Genomic DNA, 25,704 nt, shown 5'->3' with positions numbered 1-25,704 from the left:
TCGGGGTGCCTATCTCTCCCTCCCTAAAGTCAATAAGCATTGCATGTCCTCAGGTGAGGATGAAAAAAAAAAAAACACAAAACTCCAGACCATAATCACTGATAAAGACTGAATGAAGTTATGAAATTTCCCCCTTAGGCACTCTAACTGCTGTCCAGAATTCACATGTCCACAGTCTCTATTCTTTCTCTCTGCAATCCTGTATCTTTCATCCCCCCTGGAAGACAATGTGTTTGTTAAAACTGTGTTTCTTATGCCATGGGAACTTGAAGACAAACCATTTGAGGTGCCTACTAATTAAAGTAAGCACAAGGTTGCTAATGAGATACACCTTTCTGCAGAGGGCAAGTCCCTCTAACAAATTAGGCTGACAACTGTCAACAGGTGTTCACCACCAATTCATTGTCAACAGGAGGCCCCAATTTGGAATGGGGTGAAGGGGGAGATTTTATCTGTGAAAAGAGCCCAGCTGTAAAACAGTTCAATGGGATATAGCTCAATTGTGAAACAGCTTGGTTGTGAGAAAGCTCACGCATGAAACAGCAGTCCAAGGGGCTCTGTGTTACAACACGAGATGCAGTGTTATAGCTTCGCCTGATAAAATACAGTCTTCGGTAGTAACAAAGTGAGCTCCAATGGAGCTCTGCCTCAATAGGCAGAGGTGAAGCTGGCTCCTATAGAGAAGACTGCCCACCGCTGGTCACAGATTGGACCATTTGGAATTATGCAAATAACTCCAAATCCAGTTTCATTGCTCCAAACAGCACTGTCTTGATTGGTTGGAATGGAGCTACTCTGATTGGTTGGTAAAGATGTAATTGGTTGATTTACAAGCCTAGGAGCTTGTTTAAAAGGGTCAGGAACACAGTGCAGGAAGCCAGAAGTTTTCCCCATAACTGCAAAGAGCATATTAGAGGCCTCTGTTCAGCAATGCTCTCAGACTCTGTTTATAAATTTAAGCCGAATTAGACATCAGAAGTCCTTCTTAACAGACACATTCCTTCTCAGGGTCAACATAACAAAGAACATGCGCACAATGAGCTAACCTAGCACACATAATTAACTGCTATTAACGTGAATAAATCTGCCTAATGATTTATTCATTACTTATTTCCATTTAAAGTGCATTTGCAAAAATTGTTCCGGTCAGAAGAATTACTATCAAAACTCAGATTGTCATTCAGCCAAGGACATCTCAGAATGGAAAAATGAATGTCTATTCCTCAGGGCTGCTTCCTCCCCACGCGAACTGCCTGGGACACAATTCATTCAGGGAGATTCTCAGATGTCCAGGAAACATACATCCTCAGGCATCATCCTATTGCTAAGTGTGACCGGAAAGGGACCAGGCCTGGCGCAGGTCTGCCTCACTCTGGCCCATAGTGCGTGTGCTCCTTGTTGGGAACCGCCCTGACTGGTATCAGAAGCTGAAACCCCCGCCTAGGCTAAGGCTAAGGGAACGCCCTTGGAACCGTGAGCCGGCAAGGAGACAAAAGCTTATCTTCCTGGCAGGAATGCTGCTTCTGCTGCTGAACCCCAAAAAGCTTGGTCGGTTAGCCAAAGACAGGTAAGATTCCCCACGGGCGGAACAACCCAAGCCAGGCACGATCACTTTTGGGAGGCCCCCCCCCCAAAAGAAGGACTTGGGGGGCTGCAGCAAAAGGGGGTGATGGACCCTCACTCCTCGGCTTTGACAAAGTCTGAGTTCTCAGCGTCCGGAAGAAAATCTCCTTATCTCTCGGTGGCCTTAGTTCCCGCGCTCCACCTAAGCCTGAAACAATGACAGGGTAGTACAGCTCGGGTACTGGGAAGTGCGGATTTCCCGGGGTGATCAGGCCTAAGAAAGAACATGTAAATTACTGTGAAACCTTCTTTGTTCAAGAATGCTCTCAGTTGAATGAGAAGGGTCTTAGGAGGAAGCTAGTTTGTTCCTCAGCCTTACAGCTGTTTGACCCCAACTCAATAGACGGGCAGAGTTCTTTGTTTTCTATAGTTCCTTACTTCCCCTAATGAGTACTGTACTTTACCTGAGTTATTATGTAGCATGAGCCCAATAAAAGCAGGTATGGACTGTAAATCGGCGCGCTCCTCACTAGAAGGGGTGGCCATTTCGTCCCTACTTCTCCACAGAAACTAGTTTGTCTCTGTGCATGTTTTTTCTCGCATGTTTATCGTCGAGCCATCCACAGCGTTCCGTGGTCACTGCTGGTTGGTGACCCACGCGCAACACTCCTGACTCCATGCAGGAAAGAGTTCGCAACATGAGACCAGGTGTTTTTGAGAGTACATTTATTAAAGCAGGTGAAAGAGAAACAAAGGAAGGGCCTAGGCTAGAAGAGCAACAGGAGAGAGCCTAGGCAGAGCTGCTTTGGCTCCCCAGGAAAGTATAGGAAAGCAGTGAACCACAGCAGGGCTGCTGTCAGGTCACTGAGATGTACAAGTCAGTGACAGGAGTGAGCCAAAGCGGGGCTGCTGTTAGCTCACTGGGAAGTCAGAGAAAAGGGGGCCTTGGAGACAGGTTGAGGGGGTTAGTCCAGGATGAGCTGCCACCACTGCCCACTGCTCTCCTGGTTACAAGTCTCATGAGGACCCCTGCAGTTTAGGAGAAAGTCCCTGCTGGAAAAAAGGCACGGGTGTGGTGCTGAAAGACCCCATGCAGCATCCTTGGCATTGAGGGCTTTTATTTCTTTTCCACAGGCGGGAATCCTAGGGGGAAGGTTTCAGCAGAATATTCATCAGTTTTCCAGGTGTCTTTTTAAATATGTCGATGAACCAAAATGAGTGCACAGAGGGACCAGGGTCATTTTTTGGTCAGCTTTGCCTCTATCTTGGATTTGTTTGGTTCTAATTGGGTTTTTCATTATTTATTCCCTGACTTCATCTGTCTTTGGGTTTGGCTGGCACTAATGGCACTATTGGACTTGTGTTTTCTATCTCCTCCACCAGGGTGATTTAAGCAATTTACTCTCTGGTTAGGAAAGAGAGGTATAAACTATGTGCTCTCTAGTGTAAATTGCTTGAATTGTTTGGCTCCATTTGTCTAACTGATAAGGAAACTGAAAGTTAAAAGATGTTAGCTTTAGTTAAAGGTGATAGGCTTAATTGATTAGTGCATGTGGAAAGCTGTTATTCCAGGATCTGGAATGCATGACCTAACATGACTTTAGGAGGTCAACAAGCAATTCAACCTTTGTGCCCCAGGGGTCCTGCAAGCCATTAGATGCTATCTGGGACATTGAGATCCAGTGAGGGAATGTCCAGTGATGCAGATAAAGAATTACTGATCAGTAGATAAATACCAGAAAAATTGCCAAGTGGACAACTCTTATCTGATTAACCTTTTCCTAAACTCCTTACCTACGCTTTTCTTACTCTTATAAAAAAGTTGGCCTGAGATGAGATGTTATGGCAGTTTTTAGGGTACATAAACTGCCATCTTCTCAGATTGCCAGCATTTTAATAAAGCGCCCATAAAGATTCAATCCTTGTCTGTACTCATTGGTTCTGGCAGTGACAGGCAGCACGAAGCCCAAGTTTTCAGGCTGCATAACCATCTGTCTCAGTTTCCCTTTTCTCACTTGTCAAAAATGCTCATAACTTCTAATTATGTTGCTTCATAAGCACTAAACCAAAATACACTTCCTAGACTATAAAGATAAAATTACTGGCATTTGCCTGCTTCTGATAGTACTATCAGTGGTGGTTAATTTTAAGAATCTAGTTGACTGGGCCACAGCGCCCAGATATTTGATTCAACTTTATTCTGGATGTTTCTGTGAAGGTGTCTTTTGGATGAGATTAACATTGAAATCAGTGGACTTCACCAGTAAAGCAGATCGCCCTCCACAATGTAGACGAACCTCATCCAGTCAGTCAAAAACCTTGACAGAAGAAAGGCTAACCTTCCCTCAGCAAAAAAGAAATACTGCCAGCAGACAGTTTTAGACTCAACTGCAACTCTTCCCTCATTTTCCAACTTGCTTGTCTACCCCACCACATCTTTTTTCTTCCTTTTTTTTTTTTTTTTGCTGGACTCAACAAGCCTACACAATCACATGAGCCAATTCCTTAAATCAGTCTCTCTATCGATCCCTCTCTCTCTCTTTACACACACACCAACCAACAGAAGATTCTGTTGACTCTGTCTCTCTGGAGAACTCTTTTACACTATCCAAAAGAAAACAGGACTTTGCCCTAAATTTATTTAAAAGGCATACAGTTTATTTGAGGGTCAACAATCAATAATATTAACTAAGTTAACAATAGTCTAAGAAAAGCTAATCAAATTCCAGATGTGGAGACTTACTTGCTCTTTACCAAAGTTTCATGTAAGTTTCCAAAAGACCTATAAGAGATACTGTTACAGGGTGCAGCCAAGAGGGGGGACCCCAGATAGGCATTGGAAATGGGGTCCAGAACTTAAGGTATCCGGGAGATTTTAAGATGTCTCCATCCCCACCCCCCAGGGTGTGGGTTGGGGGAAGGGACAAATGGAGCAGGGCCATTGAGAGCTGTTTTGCATAGCAACAGCCTTGCAGCTAAGCTCTGGTGTGGTCATTTAACATATCTATGGCCTTTGGCTGGTTACATAGATATGTTAAATAGCTGTGGCCATGCCCTGAGCCAGGGGAATGGAAGTAATTTCCCCACCAAGATGTAACTGGGGGGGCAGGTCCCCCGAGTTATAGCGCCTGCGTGGGAGCTTGGAGATGACTGAGTCCAGGACATGGGGCCACGCCTGCCCAGACTCATGATGGCAGCCCAGTAAAGCTGGAAGGATACGAGTTCTGGCATGTGAAGCCGAGTGTGGGAGGAGTCGGAAATGAGGCTGCAGAGGAAGATTGGCCGTGGGGATTTAAAACCCAGACTTGGCGGCCCTGAGAAGGAAAACCATGCTGCTTTATGAAGGAGAGCCATGCACAGCCCTGAAGGTGAACCATGCGCAGCCCTAGGAGAGAACCATGTGGCTGTGGAGGTGCAGAGAGGATCACGGCCATTGGAGAGAGAGCCACACAGCTTTAGGAGAGTGAAGACTCCCGCATCCCAGATAGGGAGAACCACGCAGCCTGGACAGAGTGGGGACCCCCACAGCTTTAGAAGGGGAACCACCACCTGGTTTTAGCAGAGATCCCGGAGACTCAGCTGAGGGTGCCGGGAACCCAGGGAGGTCTCCCAGTCGAGATGGAGTACTAACTGGGAAGAACCAGAGGACTGCCTGAGCCATGGACTTCTATTTCCTTTCCTGAGATACGGTACTGGGCAAAGGGGGAAGGAAGGAAGGACTGTGTCTGTTTATGGGTGTTTTAAGGGACTTTAGGATTTTTGATAGAGACATTAGGTCACTACTTGAAGTTTGTATAGCATTAAATAAACATTTCCTTTCCTTTTCACAAATCTCTGGCATTGAGAGACGTCTTTCCTTGGGCGGTGGACATAATGGACCCGGGGGCTTCTTTCAGTAATAGTATATCGTCCCAGGCCCCCCTTGTTGTGTTCTGTAACAATACTGCTTTATCCAAATAAGAGAAAGTAATTTATTTTTTAAAAAAGTGTTTGAGGCTAAAAGTCAAGATGGAACTATTAAAATATTAATTAGCATCTTTGCAGATGTACAAAATTACATCACATAGACACACACAAGTATATACAGGTAAACTTTCCCTAGAAAATTCATAAAGAATAAAATAAGGGAATAATTGTTGAGTATACATTTTACTGATCATGAATTGTTATCTGCATTACTTGTCTCAATCTCTCACAAGAAATAAGAATAATAATAATAAGTACCATGGTATAATAACAAATACATATGGTTTTTGTTCTGGGTTCCTGGAAAGCTCTTAAAACCTTTAGGATTTTCTGAGATACAGGAGAGTCTTTTGTAATTCATAGGGAACCCCTTTGAGAATTCCTGAGTTTATGCTAATGAGCCAACTTAGGAAAGGACTCCTAAACAGCTTAGGGATAGGGCTGGTTAACAGAAAGACCAATGCTTACAGGACTGAAATTTTAGGCACACCCTCAGACCTGTGGGAAGGGAAAGAGGGTACTACAAATTAAGCTCTGTAAAAACTCTTGAACAAGATTTGATGAGCTTTCATTTCAGGTTAGTGAACGGAGCCCCTGTGAACGCTGTGGTGCACCCCAGTTCCATGGGGACAGAAGCTCCTGGGCTAGGAGCCCTCTCAGGCCTCACTCCATGAACCTCTTCATCTAGCTGTTCACACATATCTTCTCTAAAATCCCTTATAATAAACATAAGTACAGCAGGTCCTCGGATAACATAATTTCATTTCATTATAACCTTGATGAGAAAAAAAAACCCTGATTCCCTGCTGAGGTTACTGTGTGTGTGGAGTTTACACCTGCTCCCCATGTCTGGGTTTCCTCCTGGGACTCCAGTTTCCTCCCACGCCTAAAGATGTGCACGTGGGTGAACTGGCATGCCTACATCAGCTCAGCCGCGGGGGTGTGGGTGGGAGTGAGGGGAAAGGCGTCCTGTCCAGGCTGAGTTCCCACCTTGTGCTCTGAGCTGCTAGGAGAGGATACAGCCACTTGTGACCCTGAATTGGAATACGCAGGTTGGGAAATAATTCTTACTTGTTTTAATTAATCTTTTCCAAATATATGTATAGCTCACATTTATTTCAATGTTTAATAATAGAAGTGTTCTGCATTTTTATTTAGAGGTTTGGTGATGTTTTTGTGACCAGAAATATGCTGTAGGAACTTAATTCTCCCTTATCTCAATGTCTATGATAAAACTGGTTTCATTATACATTGTTTCACTTTAAGTAACACTTTCCAAGAACCTACCAACTACATTAAATGAGGACTTACCATAAATGTCCTGTGAGCCTAACAAATTAATCAAATCTAAGAAGGAGGTTGTAGAAACCTCGCATTTACAGCCAGTCACACAGAAGCACAAGTTAACAGCCTGGACTTGCAACTACTTTCTAAAGTAGGGGCAGTTTTGTAGGACTAAACCCTTAACCTGTGGGGCGCAATGCTATTTCCAGATAGTGTCAGAACTGAGTTAAATTTGTAGGGCACCCAGTCAGTGTCTGCTGGGACTGGAAGAACTGCTTAGTGGTATCAGATAAAACATCAGAAACATTAAAATCTCAAGAAGCAGTGACCTCACAGAACAAATTTCTTTGCATAGAAGAATCCCCTGATCTTCAAAAGACTAATTACTAGGGTTTATAGATGTGATGTTAGCACCCCAAGAGTGCCTGTATTAAAACAACCTTAGTTGGAATTCATTTTTTTATTGTTGCATATGAAAAAGAGAATATAAGAGACAAGGACTTAAAGTGGTAAGTAGAGACAGAAGCACAGAGATCTATCAGAACCAAACAAATTTCAGTTGATCGTCTACAGCTGTTTTTATAAAGCTACCACCGTATAAGTCCCCCATATCTATGTACAGTAGAGGATCTCAAAGTGTGGTCCCCAGTTGAACCACATCAACATCACCTGGAAATCTGTTAGACAGGCACATTCTTGGTCCCCACCTCATACTTACAGCATCATTCTCTGGGGAAGGAGAACAGCAGTCTGTCTTAACAAGCCCTCCCAATGATTCTGATGCACACTAAAACCTGAGGACCAGTAACCTCCAGTCAAGTCAAATACCTTTCAGAATGAGACACAACTAATTCAGGAAATTCTGGAAACTGAGTGGCAGAATTTTACTACATCCTACAGATGATGTGGAGGAAATTTTTATCATATTAGCCCTCCTTTTTTAAGGCATTTATTTTAAAACACTTTCCCAATACTATCTGACATTACTTAAGAGTTTCCCCATGATCTAAAATTTTCAGTCCATTCATAGGCTGCTCTGTGCTCAAGAAAACAGAGCAAAGCAAAAGTTTTTAGGGAGGATGATAACACATTCCCAGGCAGAACTTAGAGGCTGAAGCACTATACTATAAATTGGTAAGCTTTAAATTAAGTTTTTTAGTTCTTCCATCATATGGGACATAAAACTTATAAGTAAAACACAAAATAGACCAGGCCCTGGCTGGGTAGGTCAGTTGGCTGGAGCATCATCCCAATGTACCAAAGTTGTCGGTTTGATCCCGGTCAGGGCACATGTAAGAATCAGCCAATGAATGCACGAGTAAGTGGAACAAATCAATGTTTCTCTCTCCCCCTCTTCCTCTCTCTCTAAAAATCAATTAAAAAAAAAAAAACCTAAAAAGGTCAAATATATGTACTATATCTACAAAGTTTACACATATCTATAGAAAAATTTGCCAAAGGGGACAAAATCCTGCTAAAGAGGTAATTCCTCTGCCAATTTAATTCAGGTTATCAGTGTTTCTTTGTATAGAAAAAAGGTAAATACCTTTAAACTGCTTGATCATGTTCTGATGGTTTTCAATGGCTTCCTTTAAGATCAGTTCAGGCTGGTCCATCTTCCACCGCCACTCAGTGCCCACTGGGTTGGTGTGGTGTCTAGGAAAAAGGCAAACGTGCTAAAGTACTCTCTGTAACAAGATCACAGCTAGTCATCTACTATGAAATACTTAATGAAATCATAAAACCAGAGTTGACTTCCCCCTGAAATCTTAGCTGTTTATAGCTGTACTTTATTATTTAATTAGAAATAAACTTAAGTCATGATAACTCACAGAGAGGAGGGAACAGAGAAGTGCTTGGCTGAGACTGAGGTTTAATCATAATGATACAAAACGTATACCCCTCACTCCTAGCCACCCACTACTAGGCTAACAAGCATCTATCTAATAACAACTAACAGCAGAATTCTGCCAGAATAGTTGCAAGATCATAGTCATAGACCCTCCCTAAGAGGCTGTGCAGCGGGAAGACCTAAAGCTCAGGATGTATCAGATAATGAGTAAAAAACAAACAAACAAAAAAACAAAAACCTTTGGCAGACCTGCCTCCATGCTATACAAGGTAAGCCTAAAGGAATTTTAAGCCAGTGATATACTGAGGGTATGCACAGAAACAACAAACCTTAACTCAAGCCCAGTTCTGGACTAGATTAACTCCAACAAGAAAGGCCTCACAGAAAGAAAAGGTGTGCCAGTCTCAAAATGCAGAAAAGTTACCTCAGTCTTTTATGTACTAAATAAATGTCCCAATTCAAACAAAAAAGTATAAGGTATACAAAAAAGCAAGAAAAACAACACACCTCCAATAGAAAGCAATAAAAAAAATAACTCTTTTGACATGTGTTGGAACTATCTGACAGAAAAGTTTTTTTTAATGTTATGAGGTAACATAGTTTTTTTTTAAGATTTTATTTATTTATTTTTAGAGAGGGAAGGGAGGGAGATAGAGAGAAACATCAATGTGCGGTTGCTGGGGGTCATGGCCCGCAACCCAGGCATGTACCCTGACTGGGAATCGAACCTGCGATGCTTTGGTTCGCAGCCCGCGCTCAATCCACTGAGCTATGCCAGCCAGGGCTAGAAAATTTTTTTAAACTATGATCGATATGTTAAAAGCCCTAACAGAAAAAATCAGGCTTCCAGTCAAGATGGAGGCGTAGGTAGACACACTTTGCCTCATTGTACAACCACTAAAAGGAACACAACTAACTTAAAAACAAAAAACACCCAGAACTGCCAAAAGTCACCCAGAATTGTACAGAAGTTCAACAACCAAGGATTTAAAGAAGCTACATTCATCCAGATGGGTAGAAAGGGTGGAAACGGGGAGAGGGGTGGAGAGGACGCAGTGTGGTGGCCATGAGTCGAAACCAGCGGAATCCACCACAGTCACGTGTGGGGATGAAAGTCAGGCAGACACCTGGTAAGCCAGCAATCCCAGACTCAGGCCAGACTGTGCAGCCCACAGTTCTACCACCAGGAAAAATAAAGCCTCATAACTTCTAACTGTAAATCCAGTGAGGACTGGGGTGGCAAAAGAAACAGCTGGTTTCTCAGGAGAGCCCAAAATGTGTGCAAATCCACCCACTCTGGGAACTACAACTGGGACAGCAGCTGGAGGGGCGTCAGTCACATATGGGAAGTGGGTGAAGTGACTGGAAAGGGGACAAATGCCAGGCAAGCCCCCAAGAGTCATTCAGCAGCAGCAATGCCCCCTCATCGACCCCTCCCTAAAAGATGGAGTCACAAAGCAGTGAAGCAGGTAGCCCCCCCCCCACCTCAGTGAATACCCAAGGCTCTGCGCATACAACTTAACAGGTGTCCTAAAACAGGAGATCAAAGCGGCTCTACCTAGTACACAGACACAGGGAGGCTGCAAAATAAGCAAACAAAGAAATATGGTCCAAATGAAGGAACAGAATAGAACCCCAGAAAAAGAATTAACTAATGCTGAGATAGCCAACCTATCAGACACACAACTCAAAAACACTAGTAGTCAGGATGCTCACAAATCTCACTGAATATGGCAAAAGCATAAGGGAAGAAATGAAGGTTATACTCAAGGAAATGAAGAAAAACCCACAGGAAACCAACAGTGAAGAGAAAGAAGCTGGGATTCAAATCAACAATTTGGAACATAAGGGTAAAATAGTCAACCAGAACAAAATGAAGAAACAAAAATTCAAAAAAATGATGATAAATAAGAAAACTATGGGACATCTCCAAAAGAGCCAACATCCAAATCATAGGGATGCCAGAAGGAGAAGCGGAATAGCAAGAAACCAAAAACTTATTTGAAAAAATTATGAAAGATAACTTCCCTAATTTGGTGAAGGAAATAGACATACAAGTCCAGGAAGCACAGAGACTCCCAAACAAGATGAACCCAAAGAGGTCCACACCAAGACATATCATAATTAAACTGCCAAAGGTTAAAGAAAAAGAGAGAATCTTAAAAGCAGCAAGAGAAAAGGAGAGAGGTACCTACAAAAAAGTTCCCATAAGACTGTCAGCTGATTGCTCAAAAGAAACTTTGCAGGCAAGAAGGGACTGGCAAGTAGTATACAAAATGATGAAAAGCAAAGACCTATAACTTAGATTACTCTGTGCAGCAAAGCTATTATTTAAAATGGAAAGACAGATAAAGTGCTTATGAGACAAGGTAAAACCAAAGGAGTTCATCATCACCAAACCACTATTATATGAAATGTTAAGAAAAAGAAAGTCAATTGCCCTGGCTGGTATGGCTCAGTGGATTGAGTGCCAGCCTGTGAACCAAAGGTCACTGGTTTGATTCCCAGTCAGGGCATGTGCCCTGGGTTGCAGGCCAGGTCCCCAGTGGGGGGCACATGAGAGGCAACCACACATTGATGTTTCTCTCCCTTTTTTTCCCCCACCCTTTCCCTCTGTCTAAAAATAGATAAATAAAATCTTTTTAAAAAGCTAAAAAAAAAGATCAGAACTATGAACTTTAAAAAGACAACAAACTCACAACTATCAACAACTGAATCTAAGAAACAAAAACAAAAACAAACTCAACAAACAACTAGAACAGGAATAGAATCACAGATATGGAGATCATTTGGAGGGTTATCAGCTAGGAAGGGGAAGGGGGAGACTGGGAGAAAAGGTATATGTATTTATAAGCACAATTGGGTAGGTACAAAATAGGTAGGGGGATGTTAAGAACACTATGGGCAATGCAGAAGCCAAAGAACTTATATGCATGACCCATGGACCTGAACTAAATGGGGGGATTGCTGGAGGAGAGGGGGGTACCAGGTAGAGGGGGCAAAGGGGGAAAAATTGGGACAACTGTAATAACATAATAATAAAATATACTTTAAAAAAAGGTCAGCAACATGCAGGATCAGATGGGTAAATTCAGCAGAGATTCAAATTATAACCACAGTCAAATAGAAATGCTAACTATGAAACAACAAGCCTTCAAAAGGTTCAACAGCAGATTAAAAATAGCTCAGGAAATTGTCAAAAAACTTGAAGATAACAACATAAGTAAGCCAACTATTACACAAAGACCTCCCCCACAAAAATGAAATAAAGGACAAGAGCTCTGGGACACTATCAAAGGTCCAAAATACATATAATTGGAATCCCAGAAGGAAAACAAAGAGAACAAAATAGTAGAAATATTATAGCCAACAATTTCCCAAAGTTAATGAGAAACAACCAGAAATCTAAGAAGCTCATGGAATAACAGGATATTAAAAAAAAACAAAAAAACTAAAGTATCAAAGCCAAACTGATGAAAACAAACAAACTGGGAAAATCTTTTGAGCTGAAGAAAAAAAGACACATTACATAGGAACAAGGATAATAATTACATCTGACATCTCATCAGGAAACAAATAAGGCAGATAAGCCTATACTGACACCTGAGAAAACTGCTTAAAGGAAACAGACAAACAAAATGTGTCAAGCCAGAATTCTATACCCTATGAGAATACCCTTCAAAAGGGGAGAATTAAAGACTTCTGCAGAAAATCTGAGTAATTTTCCTTGTCAGCAAAGCTACGTTATAATATATGTTCAAGGAAATTGTTCAAGCAAAACAAACATGATACTAGGTAAAAACTTAAATTTATAGAAGGAAATAATGCATATTGGGAAAAAGAAAACTAAGGAAAAATAAAATTTACCTTTTTGCTCTTCATTGTCCTAAAACTAACTGATACTGTGTGTTAAGAGTGCTGATATGTTATGTTAACGGCTCATGCAAAAGTAAAACTTATGCCAACAATAGCCAAAGGATGGTAGAAAGAAACAGGGAATATACTTTTGTAAATTCCTCATACTACACATAAAATGAAACAATGTAATTTGAAGGTAGACCTGATTAAATAAAGATGTATATTGTAAACCTGAGGGGAACCTTTAAAAAAATTTTAAAGATGTACACATAATAAGCCAAGAATGGACATAAAATCACTAAAAATGCTTAATTTACATGAAATGAGGAAGAAAAAATTTTTCAATGAACATTGAGAACAAATAGAAAACAGCAAGATAGAGGATTCTAATCAAACCATACCAAAAATCACTTTCAATACGAATGATTTAAACTCACCAATTAAAAGACAGAGATTATCAAATGAACTCAAAACATAAGACCCAGGTTAGCATTACTGAAATAAAAAAAAAAAAACAGACAAAGATATCCCCAGTATACAATTGAAAGATCAATATCTTTCCATGAACACAGACATAGAAATCTAAAACAGAAAAAAACAAACTAGCAAATTGAATCCAACAACATATAAAGAGGATAATATATCACAACAAGTAGCTTATCCCAGAAATACAAGACTGGCTCAACATCCAAAAATCAATCACTGTATTTTAGCATATTAACAGAATAAAATTTTTTGAAAACCCATATGATATACAAATAAAAGAAGTATCTAACAAAACTCAGGCCCACTGAGACAAAGAAATATGGACCTAATGAAAGAACAGATCAAAGCTCCAAAAACAGAACTAAGTGAGGAAGAGACACCCAGCCTATCAGATGCAGAGTTCAAAACACTGGTAATCAGGATGCTCACAGAAATGGTTGAGGAGGTCACAAAATAGGGGAAAAGTGAAGGCTATGCAAAGTGAAATAAAGAAAAATATACAGAGAATCACCAGTGAAGAGAAGGAAACTGGGACTCAAATCAACAGTTTGGAGCAGAAGGAAGAAATAAACATTCAACCCGAACAGAATGAAGAAACAAGAATTAAAAAAAAAATGAAGAGAGGCTTAGGAACCTCTGGGACAACTTTAAACATTCCAACATCTGAATCATAGGGGTGCCAGAAGAAGAAGAGGAAGAACAAGAAACTGAAAACATAATGAAGGAGAAATTCCCCATTCTGGCAAAGGAAATAGACTTCCAAGAAGTCCAGGAAGCTCAGAGAGTCCCAAGAAGTTGGACCCAGGGAAATCCACACCAAGGCACATCATAATTACATTACCCAGGATTAAAGAGAAGGAGAGCATGTTAAAAGCAGCAAGAGAAAAGGAGACAGTTACCTACAAAGGAGTGCCCATAAGTCCACCAGCTGATTTCTCACAAGAAACCTTGCAGGCAAGAAGGGGCTGGAAGGAAGTATTCCAGGTCATGAAAGGCAAGGACCTACATTCAACATTACTCTAACCAGCAAAGCTGTCATTTAGAAGGGAAGGGCAGATAAAGTGCTTCCCAGATAAGGTCAAGTTAAAGGAGTTCATCATCACCAAGCCCTTATTATAGGAAATGTTAAAGGGACTTACCTGAGAAAAAGAAGATCAAAAACATGAACAGTAAAATGACAACAAACTCACAACTGTCAACAACTGAACCTAAAAACAAACTAAGGAAACAACTAGAACAGGAAGAGAATCACAGAAATGGAGATCACATGGAGGGTCATCAGTGGGGTCGGGGAGGAAGGATAATGGGGGAAAAGGTACAGGGAATAAGAATCAAAAACAGGTACAAAATACACGGGGAGGTTGAGTATAGTATGGGAAATGGGGAAGACAAAGAACGTATATATACAACCCATGGGCATGAACTAAGGGGGGTGGGGGAATACTTGTGAGAGTGTGGGTGCAGAGCAGAGGGGAATAAAGGGGAGAAGAAAATGGGACAACTGTAATAGCATAATCAATAAAGTATACTTTCAAAAACACAGTGTGATACTGGCTAAGGAAAGACAAATATATCAACAGAAACAGAATGAGAGGCCAGAAACATACTCACACATAAACTGTCAATTGATTTTTGACAAAGGTGCAAAGACAATTCAGTGGAGAAAGAATAGTCTTCCAATAAATGTTGCCAGAACAACTGGCTATCTATTGGATAAAACAACAACAACTAAAAATAATTCTTCCTATTCATACCTTGGACATCATCAGGAATAAGACAAATTGACAGCATGAGCATTCTGATATGTTGTACTGAGAACAGCATATATTTCACACACATAAAATCCATAATCTCAATTTCATAAAAGTATGCCTCACAAACCAAACTGAGGAACCGTCTACAAAACACTTGACCAATATTTTTTAAAAGTGTCAGGGACGTGAAAGACAAGAAAAACTAAGGCACTGTTACAAACAGCAAAAGACTAAGGACGCAAAAATTAAATGCAATGTGGGACACTGAACTGGGTCCCATAACAGAAAAATGAGAGTAATGGAAAAACTGGCAAAATCTAAAGAGTCTGCACATTAATTAATAGTATTGTATCAATGTTAATTTCTTTGTTTTGATCATTGTTCTATGGTAATGTAAAAGGTTAATATTAGGGGAAGATGGATGAAGGGTATATTGGAAGTCTATATACTACCTTTGCAATTTCTCATATAAGAAAAAGTTTTCTTTCCTTAAACCACTAAACATTGTTAGAAACACAGGAAATAAGAATTTGTATTTATATATTGATATATAAATTGATATGATCTGTATATAATATATATAATAAAATATTAAAAAACACTTTATATATCAAAGTATTAATTACACAGCCAGGTATAACAGCAATTAAAAATAGCATCTGCAAAAGTTAAACCCATCTTGGTTGTGACCTTCCGTTGTTTTCCAATGCTGGACTCAATATTTCAGTAAGTTGTTCAGGATTTTACACCCACGTTCATGAGTGAAAGTGCACTGCATTTTTGTTTTTCAGGCTGTTCTCTGGACAGTTATGAAGGTTACACTAGCATTTTAAAACGTGTTGGGAAGTGTTCTTTCTTTACCACTTTAAAAACAAAAGTCCCTTTAAACATATTTTTCTCCTGCTTTCCAAACAATAATTTAATTTAACAGATAAAAATCTAGTTCCAAATCTTTATGCACTTTGATATAAAAGGATCTTTTTTTTTAAGAAATTAGATAATTTTTTAAAATTTTTACTTTCTTTTTTTTAAAGATTTTATTTATTTATTTCTAGAGAGAGAAGGGAGGGATAGAGAGAGAGAGAGAGAGAGAGAGAGGGAGGGAGAGAGAGAGAGAAACATCAATGTGTGGTTGCTGGGGGTCATGGCCTGCAACCCAGGAATATACCCTGGCTGGGAATCAAACCTGCGACACTTTGGTTCGCAGCCCGCGCTCAATCCACTGAGCTACGCCAGCTAGGTAAAAGGATCTTTATAAAGTAGGAGCAAAAAAGCAAGACATAGAACATTGCAAATTATCCTGCCATTTGTGTGTGTATACATGCACACCTCCTACACACATTTGGATGCACACACATAAATTGGTTTGCATATGTGTAGAAAATCTCTGAAAACCTAACTGATAGAGAACAAGAATGTTAAGGAAGCCCATTTTCATGGTATAATTGTTTGTATATTTTGAATTTTTCACTGTATGCAAGGGAGACCTTTCAAAATACATTTAAAGCATACTTTAAAAACTGATGCTTACTACTCAGGACAAGTAAAACTTTTTCAAAGAGCTTTACTGAATATAATTCACATACCATAAAATTCCATTTCAAGTGTACAATTGTATGGCTTTTAGTATATTCACAAAGTTGTGCATGCATCACCACAATCAATTTTAGAACATTTTCATCATCCCCAAAAGAACATTTTCATCATCCCAAAAAGAAGCCCTTCTCCCCTTAGCTATCACTCTTCAATCCACACATCACCCCAGTTCTAGGCAACCACTGACCTACTTTCTGTTTCCACAGTTTTGTGTATTCTGGACATTTAATAGAATGCAATCAAATAGTATGTGGTCTTTGTGTCTGGCTTCTTTCACTTAGCATCATGTCGTCAAGGTTCACCCATGTTGTAGCATGTATCAGTACTTCATTCCTTTTTATTGTCAAATAACATTACATCGGTTATATGCACACACATTTTGTTCATTCATCAGTTGATAGATATTTATTTCCAGTTTTTGGATATTATTAGTATCTCTTTGTGCATTTATTGGGCATTTTTATATCATCTCTGGAGAACTGTCTAGTCAGATCCTTTGTGAAAGAGTCCAGTTCCCTAACCCACCAGACTGCTAATGATCCAGTCCGGCCAGTTTCTCACCCTCTGGACTTCCTATGACTCAGTTTTCCCGACTCACTTGGTGGCCTGTGGCTTAATCAAAACTCCCCCACCGCGCACAACAGACACCTGGCACAAGCCACAACGGAGGGTGGTCAGACTAACCCTCCAGTACTTGGAAACAGCCTGCTCTTCACCTAACCCATTGTCCTGGCTCACATCCTGAAATCCCCAGGCACCTGCCCAGAAGAACAACTCCTCCCCTATCCTCACAACAGACCCTGCACTTTTTCTTTTAAAGACCCCAGTCCTGCCTTCCCCCAGTGCTGAAGTTGCCCAACTCAGCCCACCTCTCAGCATGTCATCAAACAGAGGCAGTTGGACCAGATCACCCAGTTCCTCCAGCTTCTAATTTTCATGTATTTCTAACACTTTGCCCACTTTTGTAATCAGGTTATTTATTAAACACAAATGAAACTCTTAATGTGAAACTTCCAAGTACAGTTTTCACTTAAACAGAAATAGGAGACATACAATAGTAAATTTGGAATATTTATACACATAACACTCAACACCTCTTTCTGAGAATTAGTAGGAAATATTTTATCCGTCTATAGCTATCTACTTCCCATATTATCAAAATGAAGTAAGAAATTCATTTTGGAAAACATATTTGTACAACATATTATAGTTTAAAACATTTTCATGTGCACAAACTCAGTAATTAAGCCCCACAGCAACCCTGTGTTGAAGGTGTTACTGTTTTAGAGCTAGGAAACTGAGGCTCAGGAGCTATTTTAAGAACCTGCTAAAATAAAGAAAAATATTTATATAAGCATTTATACCGATTTTTATGAGGCCTTTTCTGATATCCTTATTATGTTATTGATTTTTGAAAGAGATGATGAATTCTAATTTTAAAAGTTGTTGTATTAGTACTTCTTTACTGGAAGTCATAGTAAATAAAAAACCCATTTACTTTTATCTTTCTAAACTCTCATTAACAAATTTGTTAAGCATATTGCTTGTATTTTATTAAAACTGCGTAAATTTGTTGCTTGAGAAACTGAAGAACTGCATTATTGGCTATAAACAAGTAATACAGGTAAGGGGTAATACCTACTAACTCCTGATATTTTCTTGGAATCTTTTTTTTAAAGATTTTATTTATTTATTTTTAGAGAGGGAAGGGAGAGAGAAAGAGAGAGAGAGAGAAACATCAATGTGCAGTTGCTGGGGGCCGTGGCCTGCAACCCAGGCACGTGTCCTGACTGGGAATCGAACCTGCGATGCTTTGGTTCGCAGCCCGTGCTCAATCCACTGAGCTATACCAGCCAGGGCGGAATCTTTTTCTTAATTAATTTATTTATTTTTAGAGAGAGGAGAAAGGAGGAAGAAACACAGGGAGAGAAACATCACTGTGTGGTTGCTTCTCTAGCACTCCTTGCTGGGGACCAGGCCTGCAACCCAGGCATGTGTCCTGACTGGGAATGGAACCAGTGACCCTTTGGTTTGCAGGCCGGCATTAAATCCACTGAGCCACACCAACCAGGACTTTCCTTTGAATCTTGACCTTCAAAAAAATAACTACTTTTGTCCACAATCATAAGAAAAGACTGTAAAATTGGATTTTTTTAATTTTAAGAGATTATAAAATGTCAAATATTGAGAACTAGTACACAAAGCACTTTGATTATCTCTCCTACAAGCTAAGTATTATGTGACCCAAATACTTCAAACCACATAACCATATATCTATTGCTTGCAAGCTCTCACCTTAAAATATTTTTACAGTTTTCTAAGCACGTACCCTACCACCAAAAAAGAGATTTGATGTATCGTTTAATTTGAATGCTGCCATGTTTCAGCAGTCCCCTTTAGTAAAAAAGCACCTTTGAACCACTGTATGCAGGATTTCTCAAATGCAGCACAACTGACATTTTGGACTGGAAAATTCTTTGTTGTGGAAGGTTGCCCTGTGTACTATAGGATGTTTGAGAGCATCTCTGGCCTCTACCCACTAGATGCCAGTAGCAACTCCTGCAGATTTAAAAATCAACAATGTGTCCGGACATTGTAAAATTTCCCATGCTTCCCCACAGGAGAAAAATAGCGATTTTGCCCTATCTGGACATTTTAGGAAAATGTCTAAAGAAATGCTTTTCAGTGTTTTCACTATATCCCTGGGTAACCAGAAAAGGGAATGAGTGTAAAGAACTAAATGTGGGCTAATGGTATTATGGTTATATTGTGTTTTAAAGGCCTTATTTTTATATTATCTGTCAATTAAAGTATATACAAAATAAAACAATGTAATGGCTGGAATTTACCTCAAAGTAGTGAGGACTAGGGTAGGTGAATGAAACACAATTGCTAATATGTTAATAAATGCACATAGAATGCACATCCATTATACTATTCACCTTGGTTATGTTTAAAAAACTTAATAATAAAAGTTTATAAGAGAAACCTAACTTAGATCTTAGTAGACAAATAACAACCTGATGACTGCATCAAAGGAGCACAGTTCAGAGAAACAACAGACAGCTGAATGAATTCCTGGGAGTGTGAGATGACAGATTCTGTGGTGAAGCAGAGCACTAAAAAGGGCTCACACAAATGGGTGAGTTTAGAAAGCCTTAAACATGCTCAGAATAGGATGCATACTAGGAAATGACATGAGAAGACCCAAAACTTTCACCTACAACTGACTGTTAGACTCAGCACAAGCAGGAAGTGAGGGGTAAGGCAGAGTTGTAAACAGCCTAGCTAAACTTGGAAGAAATCCCCCCAAGCACAGTACAAAGACTCTTTTTTTCTTTGGGTCCATACAGTCAAGTAAATGTCTATTAATACCTTTGCTAGCCACTAAGAGACAGATTTCATAGACTATACACAACAAAGAATAGAATCTGTACAAAAACAGGTTGGAAAACTAAGCAAACAAACAACTAAAACCCAGAGTAATCAACAAAAACAAACCCTGAAAAATGGGGAAAATCTGATTTACACAGTTAACACATAATATTCAAAATGTGATTTTTTCAATAAAACATTACAAAGCATACAAAGAAACAATAAAAGTACAGCCCATTCCCAGGAGAAATTAACAAAACTTTCCCCGATGAAGCTCAAACCTCAAACTTAATAGAAAAAGACTTGAAATCAACTGTCTTAAACATTCTCAGAGTTAAAGGAAACCATGAACAAAAAGCTGAAGGACACCAGAATAACAATGTCTCGACAAATACAGAGTATCAATTAAGAGATACAAATGCTAAAAGAGAACCCAAAAAAACATACAAAAAACAAAAACCACACTAGCTATAAAAAACTAATAACTGAAATGAAAATTTCAGTACAGGGCTTCAATATCATATTTGAGCAGACTTTGAGAAAAAGGAATCAATAACCTTGAAGATATATCAATTATCTAGCCTAAGTAGCAGAAAAGTGTACAGAAAAATGAACAGAGCCTTAGAGACATGTAGAACACCACCAAGAATAGCAATATATGCATAATGGAAGTCCCAAAACAAGAGGAAAGAGAGAAAAGGGCAGAAAAAATATTAGAAGAAACAGTGATTAAAAACTTTCCTATTTGAAAAAAGACATGTATTTACATATCCAAAAATCTCAGTAAACTCCAAGTAGGATAAATTCAAGGAGATCCACACCACCTTGGCCAAGCTGCTCAGTTGGTTGGACCATCATCCTGTACACCAAAAGGCTGAGGGTTCAATTCCCAGTCTAGGCACATACCCAGGCTGTGGATTCAATCCCTGATCAAGGTGCATATGGAAGGCAACCAACTAACATTTTTCTCTCACATCAAGGTGTCTCTCTCTCTCTGTCCCTTTCTTTCTCTAAAATCAATAAAAACATATCCTCAGGTGATGATTTTTTAAAAATCCACAGCAAGACACATTATAATCAAACTGTTGAAACAGAAATAATCTTGAAAGAAGCAAGAGAAGACACTCAAAATATATAAGGAATCCTCAATAAAATTAAGACCCAATTTTTCAGTAGAAACCAGGGGGGTCAGCAGGCAGTGGAATGACATACTGAAAACGGTAAAAGGAAAATATGTCAGCAAAAAATTCTATATTCAGCAAAACTATTCTTCAAAATTGAAGACATTCAGACATTCCCAGATAAACAAAAGCTGAAGGAATTCATCACCAGAAGACCTGTGTACGAGAAATGCTCAAGACAGAAATTAAATGACACTAGACAGATCTGAACTATACAAAGAAATTTAAAATATATATATATATATAAGCAATTATATAGGTTATATATACAAGTCAGTATTATTGCATTTTGGATTCTGAATCTTCTTTTTTATTCCTACATAATTTAAAGGAATAAAACAGCAATCATAAATCTATGTGAGCAGGCACACGATGTATAAAATTGTCATTTGTGACAACAACATACAGGGGAATGAATGGAGTTTTATATGAGGAAATATTCTGAATCCTATTGAACCAAAGGTGGTAACAGTTCAACAGAGTCAAACCTCATTGTCTGCTGATTCCATATTAGCTAAATCACCCACTTGCTAAAACGTTTTTGTTGCCAAAATCAATAGTTGAGGCATGTGGTGATCATCCATGGCCAGGCACAGAGAAACCAACATTTTGAGTCACCTGGTACAGATATGCCCAGATGAAGTCAAACAAGGCAGTGCTTCTTCTGCCTTCTTATTTAAGTTCTCATAATGTAAACAAGTTTTCTTTAGGCAGTCAATTTATGTTCTGTGTTTTGCATTTTTGTGCTTTTTGTTGGTGATTTTGCTATTGAAAGTAGCTCCCAAGCACTGTAATGAAGTGCAGTATAGTGTTCCTAAGTGCAAGAAAGCTATAATGTGCCTTTATGGGGAAAATATGTATATTTAAATAAGCTTCATGCAGGCATGAGATATATAGTGCATTAGCCATACACTCAATGTTAATAACTCAACAACACATTAAATAAGGTGCCTTTAAGCAGAAATACATACGAAACAAGGTTATATATTAAAATGATTAAAATGTTGAGACAAGAAAATTACAGAAACTTAATCCTTTATCTACCCTAAAAGTGATAGTTTAGTATTTGCCAATGTAACATTCATGCAGCTTTACAGACATAACTACCATAAATAAAGAGAACTAATTGTGGATTGTTAGAAGTTTAATAGGCTAGTTATAATCCCCTTGTAATAACCTCCAAGAAAATAAAAAGTGTACAGAAAACCAACAGAATGGAATCAAGTGGTACATAACAAAAAGCCAAACACAAAAGAAGGCAGTAATAAAAAAGCAAGAAAAAGGATGTAAAACATACAGACAACAAAATTAAATTAATTAAATTCTCTAATGAAAAGCCAGATTAACAGAATGGATTTTTAAAAAATAGATCATCAATATGCTATCTACAAGAAATTCACTTTAGATGCAAAGACTCAACAGGTTGAAGGTAAAAGGGAAAAGATATTTTGTGCAAATAGTAACCAAAAGAGAGCCAACATAGCTATACTTGCACCACACAAGAGTTTATCAAAAATTTTTATGAGTCAAAAAAAGAACATTACATATAGATAAATGGGTCAGTCCTTCGAGAAGATGTAACAGTTATAAACTGAAGCAAAAATTTATAAGCTGAAGAGAAAAATATAATTCTACATTAGTAATCACAGAATTCAAAACCACATCTTAAATAGTGGACAGAACAACTAGGCAGAAGACTGAAAAGGAAATGGAGCATTTGCACAATACTATAAATCTATAATACCTACAACGTATACAGATAATACATCCAAACACATCAGAATATGCATTTTTTCCCAAGTGCACATAGAACATTTTTGAAGCAGGCCCTGTTAGGTCAGAAAACAAGTTTCAATAAATTTAAAAAATAATCAATGAAACCAAAAGGTAGTTCCTGCAAAGATAGCAAACTCACAAATCATCTTCACCTGGATTAAGAAATAAAAGACTAAAACTACTAAAATCAGAAATCAAACTGAAAATATTACTACCAACCTTACAGAAATAAAGAGGATTATGAGGATACTATGAACAACTATATGCCAACAAACTAGACAGATCAAATCAAATGCACAAAAATTCCTTGAAACACACAAAGTGCCAGCACTGACTCACATAGTAACAGAAAATCTGAACAAACATCTAACAAAACTAACTGAATCAGGAATCAAAAATCTCCCTGCAAAGAAAAGCCCAGGAACAGGTTTCACTAAAGTCCACTAATCATCTAAAGAGTTAATACCAAGATACTTCCGGCAAGATGGAGGCATAGGTGGACACACCGTACCTCCACACACAACCAAGATTACAACAACAATTTAGAGGCAGAGTAACATCCAGAACTGACAGAGAATTTATCTGAATGGAAGTCGGACAGCCAAGAAGTTGAAGTAGACCCGTTCATCCAGAACGGTAGGAGGGGCGGAGAGGAGCAGCCAGACACGGGTTGCAGCGTACAGAAAACAGGGAGAGCTGGGCGCGTAAGACAACTGGGAGCACGTAAGGCATCTGGGGCGCGCAAGATCGCAGCAGGTGGACCCTGAGTATGCAAGCAGCAGCTGGCAGACCCAGGGAGGTGGCGATTGTGGACCAGGGCAGAGCACACAACCCAGGATCCCAGAGAAGGGACTGAGGTCCCATGAGAACGGAGCTACCGCCATTGTTCCCTCCCACCCCCACCCCCGCATACAACGTCACAATCTAGCGACTGGGGTGCCCAGCCCCGGTAAACACCTAAGGCTTCGCCCCTCACCGTAACAAGAGCGACCAAACCAAAAAGAGAGAGAGAGAGAGAGAGAGAGAGAGAGAGAGAAAGAGAGAGACATGTCTGAAACAGAAGAACAGATCAATGCCCCAGGACTCATCCTTTTGAGTGACCAAGAGATAGCCAATCTATCAGATGCACAGTTCAAAGCACTGGTGATCAGGAAGCTCACAGAATTGGTTGATTTAGGGTGCAAATTACATGAAAAAAATGCAGGTTACCATAAAAGAGATGAAGAAAGATGCATGGAGAACCAATAGTGATGGGAAGGAAACTGGGACTCAAAACAATAGAGTGGACCAGAAGGAAGAAAGAAACAACCAAACAGGAAAGAATGGAGAAATAAGAATTTAAAAAAACGAGGAGAAGCTTAGGAACCTCCAAGACATCTTTAAACGTTCCAACATCCGAATTATAGGGGTACCAGAAGGGGAAGAGGAAAAGCAACAGATTGAACACATATTTGAACAAATAATAAAGGAGAACATCCCCAATCTGGCAAAGGAAATAGACTGCCAGGAAATCCAGGAAGCTCAGAGAGCCCCAAAGAAGTTGGACCCAAGAAGAAACACACCAAGGCACATCATAATTACATTACCCAAGGTAAAAATGAAGGAGAGAATCCTAGAAGCAGCAAGAGATAAGGGGACAGTAACCTACAAAGGAGTTCCCATCAGATTGTCAGCTGATTTCTCAAAAGAGACATTACAGGCAAGAAGGGGCTGGAAAGAAGTATTCCAAGTCATGAAAGGCAAGGACCTCCATCCAAGATTGCTCTATCCAGCAAAGCTTTCATTTAGAATGGATAAAGTGCTTCTCAGATAAGGTCAGGTTAAAGGAGTTCATCATCACCAAGCCCTTATTATATGAAATGTTAAAGGGACTTATCTAAGAAAAGAAGATAAAGAAAATACATGTATAGTAAAAGGACAGCAAACTCACAATTGTTAACAACCACACCTAAAGCAAAACCAAAAGAAACTAAGCAAACAACTAGAACAGGAACAGAACCAACAACAGAAATGGAGATCACATGGAGGGTTAGCAACAGGGAAGTGGGAGGAGGAGAGAGGGGGAAAAGGTACAGAGAAAAAGTAGCATAGATTATAGGTTGAAAATAGATAGGGGGAGGGTAAGAATAGTATGGGAAATGTAACAGCTAAAGAACTTATAAGTATGACACATGGACATAACCTAAGGAGGGGATATGGGTGGGAGAGGGTGTACAGGGTGGAGGGGAGTGAAGGGGGGAAAATGGGACAACTATAATAGCATAATCAATAAAATATATTAAAAAAAAAAGAGTTAATACAATCCTTTTCAAACTCTTCCAAAACATGAAGGAACACATCCTAACTTATTCTACGAGATCAGTGGTGTACCCTGATACCAAAGCCAGACAGACATCATAGGAAACACAAATCTGTTTCTAACAAAGGTGTCAGCTAGCAATTCTGAAAGTCCTTCATATGCACATACTAGGGTTGAAATTAATATGTTATAGTAAGAAAAGCCAGGCCAGGTTTTCCAATGTCACAGAAAAAAATTATAAATAAACAAAAAGAAAATTCTAGAATGAGCTCAATGCTGCTAACTAGAGTTGGAGGGAGCAATGAAAACTCATGATTTTGCGGTTTTGTATTTTAATATACACAAATAGAGACACACATATACATGTATTTCCTACTTCTATCTGCTGAGAGGGCCAAGAAGCACTAACAACCCCACAGAAATGAGAACACCAAACATCCAAATTTTGGATTCTAAATACCATTCCCCAATAAAAGAAACTATAGATCCATAGAGAAAACACAAGATAAGCCTGGAGTCTCTTCTGTAATCAGAAAGAAGCAAGACAAATCAGCAAGACAAAAGAAGAGAGTTACCTACAAAGGAGTGCCCAACAGTCTGTCAGCTGATTTCTCAAAAGAGACCTTACAGGCAAGAAGGGACTGGAAAGAAGTATTCCAAGTCATGAAAGCCAAGGACCTACATCCCAGATTACTCTATCCAGCAAAGCTTTCA

The 25,704-nt window shown here is 39.4% G+C and overlaps 1 protein-coding gene across 1 annotated transcript in view; it reads right to left on the bottom strand.

Annotated features, from left to right (window-relative positions):
* Nucleotides 1-25,704, bottom strand: part of LOC123806514 (S-adenosyl-L-methionine-dependent tRNA 4-demethylwyosine synthase TYW1) — a 181,116-nt gene that overhangs the window by 73,826 nt on the left and 81,586 nt on the right. The window contains exon 11 of the mRNA XM_045819700.1: nucleotides 8,360-8,469. Within this exon, the coding sequence (XP_045675656.1) occupies nucleotides 8,360-8,469 (110 nt within the window). The remainder of the gene's footprint in view (nucleotides 1-8,359; nucleotides 8,470-25,704) is intronic.

Source organism: Phyllostomus hastatus, unplaced genomic scaffold (assembly GCF_019186645.2).
Source record: "Phyllostomus hastatus isolate PE091 unplaced genomic scaffold, TTU_PhHast_1.1 phas_scaffold_385, whole genome shotgun sequence".
In the NCBI taxonomy this organism is placed as follows: Eukaryota; Metazoa; Chordata; class Mammalia; order Chiroptera; family Phyllostomidae; genus Phyllostomus; species Phyllostomus hastatus.
This window is presented reverse-complemented; position numbering and strand designations above follow the sequence as displayed.